At 37.8% G+C, this 7,532-nt stretch overlaps 1 protein-coding gene across 4 annotated transcripts in view; it reads right to left on the bottom strand.

The window, feature by feature from the left end:
• Window positions 1-4,543: 4,543 nt before the first annotated feature.
• Window positions 4,544-7,532, bottom strand: part of CEP78 (centrosomal protein 78) — a 35,674-nt gene continuing 32,685 nt past the window's right edge. For 2 of the 4 annotated variants that reach the window (XM_080670031.1, XM_080670032.1), the window contains 4 exons: window positions 7,232-7,398; window positions 6,073-6,244; window positions 5,727-5,774; window positions 4,544-5,172 (listed from right to left, as the gene is read on the bottom strand). In XM_080670031.1, coding sequence (XP_080526157.1) covers window positions 4,612-5,172; window positions 5,727-5,774; window positions 6,073-6,244; window positions 7,232-7,398 — 948 coding nt within the window. In that variant the 3' untranslated portion in view covers window positions 4,544-4,611. The remainder of the gene's footprint in view (window positions 5,173-5,726; window positions 5,775-6,072; window positions 6,245-7,231; window positions 7,399-7,532) is intronic. The other 2 variants (XM_080670034.1, XM_080670033.1) reach the window with 2 other exon arrangements.

Here is a 7,532-nt window from a genome sequence, read left to right as displayed (position 1 = left end):
ATTACATGTGAGCACAAGGGAGGAGTGGACCAGGACAATTATCTTTTACTCTGTATAAAATATAATTTTATTGTGGTTGTGGTTTAAAAAAAAGTTAAACATACTATGCAGTAACCCCTCAGGGGTACAAAGCTTGGGAGAGAAGGTTATATATAAGCTCATTTTCATTCGGATATTAGGACAGACACATTTTGAAAATTAAATGGACACAGAATATATGGAATAACATTATATATTTGCCTTTCCCAAGTTTTCTGTGAAGAGGAATTTAGAAAGTTATTTGTCATCCATAAGAACATACTTATTTTTAAAAAGTCAAACAGCCTAGAAGTAAATGTAGTAAAATATGAAAAGCTCCTTTCCTTCCTCATCTCACAATCCTATGGCTTTCGTCAGAGGAAACTGTCAACAGCCTGATATGTGTTATTATGGACTATTTTATAGGTGCACAGACACATGAATGCTACGTGTATGTAAAAAGGTTTTTAATCATATAATTCTGAACAGGAGTGTGCGACATTATTGTGAAACTTGTTTTTCATATCAGCATGTCTTACAAATATTTCACGTCCACACCTTAGAGCTACTATTTTGTCTGCTGCAGAGCATTGCATGGTAGGACTTAGTACGCACTAATTCAACAGATTTCACACTTTTGTTGTTTCTAATTTTTATTTTTTGTTAAAAAAATGCTTCAATATACATTCTTATACCTGACTCTTAGGACACTGTGTGAATGTTTCTTTGGGCTTGATGCTTAGAATCAGAGTTGTTTGAATCAGAGGCTAAACACACTTCATTTATTTTAAAGAAATATTTTTATTGGTTTATAGAGAGAGAGGGAGAGGGATAGATAGAAGCATCAATGATGAGAATCATTAATCAGCTGCCTCCTGCATGCCCCCTACTGGGGATTGAGCCCACAACCTGGGCATGTGTCCTTGACCGGAATTGAACCTTAGACCTTTCAGTCTGCAGGCTGATACCCTAAACCAGCAGGGCTAAACCCACTTTAAATATTGATGTACATTGCCAAATTGTCCACCCAAAAAGCTGTATCCATTTATACTTCCCTCAACAATGACAGAGTGCTCATTTTCTCACATTATCTCCAGCACTAGCAAATTATCAATCCTTTAAAATCTGCTGTTTCAAATGGATTGAAAAATGGCATCATTTGAATTTTCCTGATTGCTTATGGAGTTAAATGGTTTTATATATTGTTTATAGGTATTTCTTTTTATAAAAATACTAGAGGCCCGAAATTTGTGCAAGGGTAGGCCTTCACAGCCCTGCCCCCTGCTGGCACCCGCCTTGGCCTGGTGCTTCCCACATCTACTGCCACACCCCCCCAGTTCCTTGGTTCCATGGAGCCCCCCACCCCCCACCCCATCAGTCACCCTACAGAGGGTGGCCTGGGCCTCCCTCTTTGGGGCAATTGAGGAGCCCCCTGATTGATCGCCTCGCTGGCCAGTGGCCTGGGCCTCCCTCTGCCGGGCGATCGTGGGGCGATGGGGGGGAGGGGACCCTGACCAATCACATCACACCCGCCTTGGCTGGCCTAGCGCCAGTGAGTGTCATAGGGTGGTTGGATGGTGGTTCCGCTGTTAGGCCGTTTGGTCGATTTGCATATTACACTTGTATTACTACAGATTTTTATATCCCTTGTTTGGTTTGCAGGTGCATTTTATATTAAGAATCTTTAACCTTCTGTTATATTTCACATTTTCCCAATCTTTTGCCTCTTATTTATATTTGTATACAGATCACATTTTTAAAATGTATTCAAATCTATCTGTCTTTTTTTCCCCATGGATATTGGGTTTTGTATCTTGCTTAGGAAGGTCTTCACCCCACATTTATTTTTTTTCTGATATTTTCATCTAGTTATTTTTACATTTCCATGTTTAATTCACTGGGATTTTATTTCTTGTTCATGGTATGAAAGAATAAAAAATTTTTCCAGTCAATAATCTCAACATAATTTACTGAATGGTTCAATCCTTCCCTACTTATTTGTAATGCTGTCTTTCAAATTTTAAATTCTCATACATATACAATGCTCTGTTCTTGGATGCTCTGTTCTGTGCTTTAAAATTTTTTTTTTGTTGTTGTTAATTCTCATTGGAAGATATTTTTCCATTGATTTTTAGAGAGTGGGAGGGAGGAGAGAGAGAGAGAAACATCAATGTGAGAGAGACACATCGATTGGCTGCATCCTGTACATGTCTCTACCAGGATTGAGCCTGAAACCAAGGTATGTGCCCTTGACCAGAATCGGAACCTGGACCATTCAGTCCCCAGGCCAGCGCTCTATCCACTGAGCCAAACTGGCCAGGGCTGTTTTGTGCCTTGAACCTATTGATTATTTAATTTACTCTGGCTCTGTGGATTGCTTTGACATCTATTTATAATTTATGTTGTGCTCTATGTCTTCCAGATGAACTTCATTTTAAAAAACCTTGCTATGATTGTATGAAATTGCTTTGAATTTCTAACTTGGTAGAACTAATATGTTGGGTTTTCTCATACAGAAAGATGCATGCCACTCCATTGGGGGTGGTGGGGAGGGTCTCCTTTCATACCTTTCAGTATAAATGTTTTTTTAATTCAAATAGGCCTTATATTTCTTGTTAACCATATTTCTAGATAAATGGGAGCTCTCCCCCTCCCCGTAAATTTGTTAATTGGTTATTGCTGATATATACAAAGCTTTTGATATTGGTGTTATGCCTGCCTCCTTACTAAGCTTTCTCATTAGTTGTAATAACATGCCAGTAGATCATCATGGTTTTTTTTGTCCAAAAAACTCCTTTTAAAATACTTTTTTTATTGATAGAGATGAAGGGAGAGGGATGGAGAGATAGAAACATCGATGAGAGAGGAATATCATCGATTGGCTGCCTCCTGCATGCCCCTTACTGGGGATCAAGCCCGAAACCCAGAGAGAAGTGGACGTGTGTAAATCCCACTTACAAAACAATGTTCCTCAGGAGTGAGTGTGGCATAATTGATCTCCATGTTTCTTCAAATTCATCTGCCACATTGAAGCTAACAATCTAAAATGCAAACCCAAACATGTCATTTCCATTCTTTAATCCTGTGGATTGGCTCACTAGTCCTGAGAGAACCAGCTCCATGCAACAGGGATTGTAAGGTCTGCTCTCACTCTCATGCAACAGGGATTGTAAGGCCTGCTCTCACTCTCTCCGCTGTTTACTTTAGTACCACTTGCCACTGACGGATGACACTCCATTTATTCTAAACTACTTGTAGGTGTGGTTTCCCAAACAGACCATTCTCACACCATGGCTCTGTACTTGTGCTTATGCTGTTCCCTGTACCTGAAATATCCTTTCCCTTCATCACTTTTACCAGTTTCCAACAAATCTTTTAAGACTTAGCTTAGTTTTTTTGTTTGTTTGTTTGTTTGTTTTTTAATCTTTGAATGGACTCTGGATCTCAGGGTTCCCCATTTTTTTAATGCTGGAGGCTGATTCTTTAGATGACCTTTGTTGGCCCCACAGCTCTCTCTTCTTCCTCAAACACTGGCTAAATTCCCTAAGTATTGTCTTTATAGAATGTAACATGCTGTATTAAGACATCTGCTTGTGTGTCTTCCCCTCTCACTCTATTGTTAAAGGGCCAAGAATACATCTTGTTCTTGTTCATTGTTTTATTCCTATAACACTCAATTCATAATTATAAACTACATGGCATTGTAGTAGCTCTTCTGATAACAATCAGGCAGAACCTTCTAGAAGAAATCTGACACTCCAACTTTTCTTCGATCTTCCTTCTCAAGTCAGTCTAACTAAGGACTTACCTACACATATTTTACCAGGGAGGCATAATTTAGTTCAGAGACGTGTTCATATACTCCTTTAAAAAATCCTACCCAGCTGGGGAAGGTACAGGCAGGTAGCCCCATTCTTGCTCTTCTAATGCTCACTGGCTTTACTCTTAAGGTCTTCCTCAAGCCCTTCCTCTCTTCACAAGGAAATAGGATGAAAAAGTGATGAAGAGCATAGATTCTGGTTCAGATCCCAGCTCTACAACTTATTTCAGCCATGTAATTTTGGACAATCACATAATGTCTCCTTAGTCACTTCATCTACAGAATGGGCATAATAATAATTCCCTACCTTAGGGTTGCCATAATCCAGAAACCTGGTTAAGTACTTGGTAAATGTATGCTGCTCTGGATGTTATGAATTAGGATGCGTCCATGGCTTTTGGCCATGCAATTTATAACGTTTCCACATTTAACCAAATGGTAAAACGATTCCATTTATTCATTCCCGTCCCTTTCTAGTTCCCTTACCCTGCTTTGCTAATTTTTTTCTCACTCTGTAGAGGACTAGTTCCATAGGACAAAGGTTTTGTTTTGTTCATTGCTAAAAACAGTAATAGTATTGTATATACTTGTTGAGTGAATGGTGCAAAGTGGCAATAGGAAATATACACCAAACATTCATTATAATGAAAAGAATAGATACATCTTTCTCTAATGGCTTCCAGTTCCATATTTAAAACACCATATGCCATAATGAAAACATAAGAAATTTATTAAAATTTTAAGGCAAAAACATAATTTCAACAGATTTAGACCTATGTCAGGCGTGATAGAGTATGAATGCTTTCTTGAAATTCAAAATCAGATCCAAGAGTATCGCTTTCAGAATGTTCTAATACATTGAATTTACTTTTAGTTCTCTTGGATGAAACAGTCACTATTCTACTTTCTTTCTTGACAGAAATGTGATTTTTCAAAGACTCACTTTTAAGTGGTTCATTAACCAAAGAGCTATCATGCTCTATTCCTTTGCTTTTCCAGTTTACAGATGAGTCAGAGCGGGAATGTAGGTCCTTTCCATGTTTTTTCTTAGCAGAGTGTTTTTTAGTATATTCACCTGTTTTGGTTATTTTCTCTGAAGAAGATCTGCTATTTCTAGACAACTCGTCTTTTCTTTGACTTCCAGGTCCAGAAATCCCATCTGCTGAAGGAGAACATGTTCTACCAACGAATCCCTCCAAAGACTCCTGCCGCTGCTCAGTGGCTTCGACGCCCATGTTGTCTTTGGAAGTTTCTAAGGCCTCCTGAGTAGAAACTTGGACTTGCAAGGAGTCGAGAGGCAAAGGAATTGAAGCATCACTCGTAATTTTCTGAAACTGGAGGGGGGAAAAAAGACAAAAATTCAGTAATGAACAAAGCCAACCATTAAAAAGTAGAGTCCTAAATGTCAATGTTACTCTCTGATTTTATGAATGGATCATTTAGAAGATTTTAGAACCAGTTTTTTTTTTCTAATTATATCTTGCTAAGTGATTCCCAACTTAACTTCGCTATATCCAAGGCTATGTCCACTATGTTTTCAGACTCTGGTGTTTGGGGTGTGGGGTAATCACCCATTTCCCTTTTCCTCATTAGAAATAATAAAACTCTATTCCCTAAGAAAATTAATTTCTTTTTTATTTTGCAGCCACATATAAGCAGTATCTACTATGTGACGAGACTGTGTTCTCAAGTTGTCAGTTCCCACGATCAGTCTGAGACCAGCTGAGACGGAAGACGGGGGCTCCCAGTAGGGGGCTCCAAGTAAGGTAGAGGAAAAGCAGACAGGTTTTCCCCTCTTCCCATAACTGGGTGACTAACTGTAATATATTGTCTACTAGTTATATCTGGTTCACTTATTTTAAATAATTATCTGTATCAGTACTTGTACCTTCATTAGTGTTCCTTCATTGTAAGCTGACTGCATACAAATAGAAACCTAGATGAAATATGAATAGAATAGATATTTACACAATTTAAAATTTAGAATATATTCTCTAATGCTTCATTTCTTTCACTGAAGATAGTTTGCTTTAAGTCATAAATTTTCAAAAGAACTTCCAGTTTTCTTATATCTAACAATATATCATGAAATGGGCACAAATTTACTAATCTCAGATTTAGAAAGGACTCGGATGGGCTTCTAGCTCCCAAGCATGTGAGCCAAGACAGATTACTGTTATCTTCTCTGACTTGGTAACCCCCTTTTGCTAAGCACTCTTACTCTGTCCACTTACTTGGATATTTTGCATTTGTCCTAGGGTATTCTGCTTTGATTCTGGTTTTTCTTCTTCAAGTGCCTTCTTTTCTTCTTTAGGTGGGCCAGTGAGAGTGGAATGCAGCTGGGGACGACCTAGTAAATGAAAATCTGATGGATCTATACCTGCTACTGAGGCAAGCTGCCCAAGCCTGGACAAGAGGAGAAAAAGGCAAGGGTTACTATAGTCACGCAAGAGCAGCTTAGATTTCCCCATACCTGTACTTATGAAATACTTCTATAATCTTAAAAGCCAATATCCTACTCCAGATTATAAGCCTCTAACTTTCCCAAGTTCTTAGACCTCTCGATACTCATGCTCTGGGACTACAAAGATCATCCAATCCTTTAAATTTTACCCAGTCCTCATCTCTCACCTCTCTTCCCACACAGAAAAAAATCTTTTCCCAGGGGCATGGTTTTATTTTTATTGGATTTATTGGGGGTGACACTGGTTAACAAAATTATATAGGTATCAGGTACACAATTCCACAACACATCATCTGTACACTGTACTGTGTGTTCACCAACCCGTCAAGTCTCCTTCCATCACCATTTTCCCACACTTCTTTACCACCTTTCTTCCCTACAGTTTCCAAGAATGTGTGTGTTCCTTTCTTTCCAACACCAACCCATACACCCACAAATATTACTCCATCAATTATCAACCTCTCTTTCTCTCTTTTGGTATCTTCTTTCAATAAAATCACTCCCAGGTAAGAACCACTGATCTATATATGCCCTGTTGATTAGTTATAATTTTTATGTGTAGGACAAAAATAATTTTAACTCTAATTTATTTAACAAGCAAAATGAATAAAAGGTAGGGAAATTCCTATGCCTTCTGCAGTATTTTCCAATTCAAATTACCTTTAATTTAGTCTTTACCCAAAACTATACTTACTAATTATTTTATCTATGGTTTACTCTTTTATAATGGGCTCTTCTGCTCTACCAAAGCAGGTTCACCATTTTGCATTTCTTTTAAAATGTAATTCCTCATTTAAAAAAATTAAGTACACTACCTATAATTATGCACTAAATATGACCATGAAATGATGAAAACTGCCGAAGTTCCTTAGCAAAAAATATCATTATAGTTGCAAAAAGCTGAATGCCATGGAGAGAAATTAACTAACCCAGCATCTTTAAGGAGATCCAAGAAAGCATGGAACTTCTGAAAAGAATTCTCAATGCTGCCCAAAACACCTTCATCATCCAGGATCATGCTTGTCAAGGACTGTGCATGCAGGGCTTCAGACAAAGAAAAATTTATATTTCTTAACTGGGCATTTTCATGTTCAAGCTATAAAAGAAGATTGATAATATCTGACATCATTTTCTCTGTCATCAAAAGAAAAGTTATTAAATATTTAAAAGTGCAATTTATTTGTAATTAATCTAACTCTCCACCAATTGAAGACAATTATCAAAACCCAG

The sequence above is a fragment of the Plecotus auritus genome (genome assembly GCF_963455305.1).
Source record: "Plecotus auritus genome assembly, chromosome: 5".
Taxonomy (NCBI): domain Eukaryota; kingdom Metazoa; phylum Chordata; class Mammalia; order Chiroptera; family Vespertilionidae; genus Plecotus; species Plecotus auritus.
This window is presented reverse-complemented; position numbering and strand designations above follow the sequence as displayed.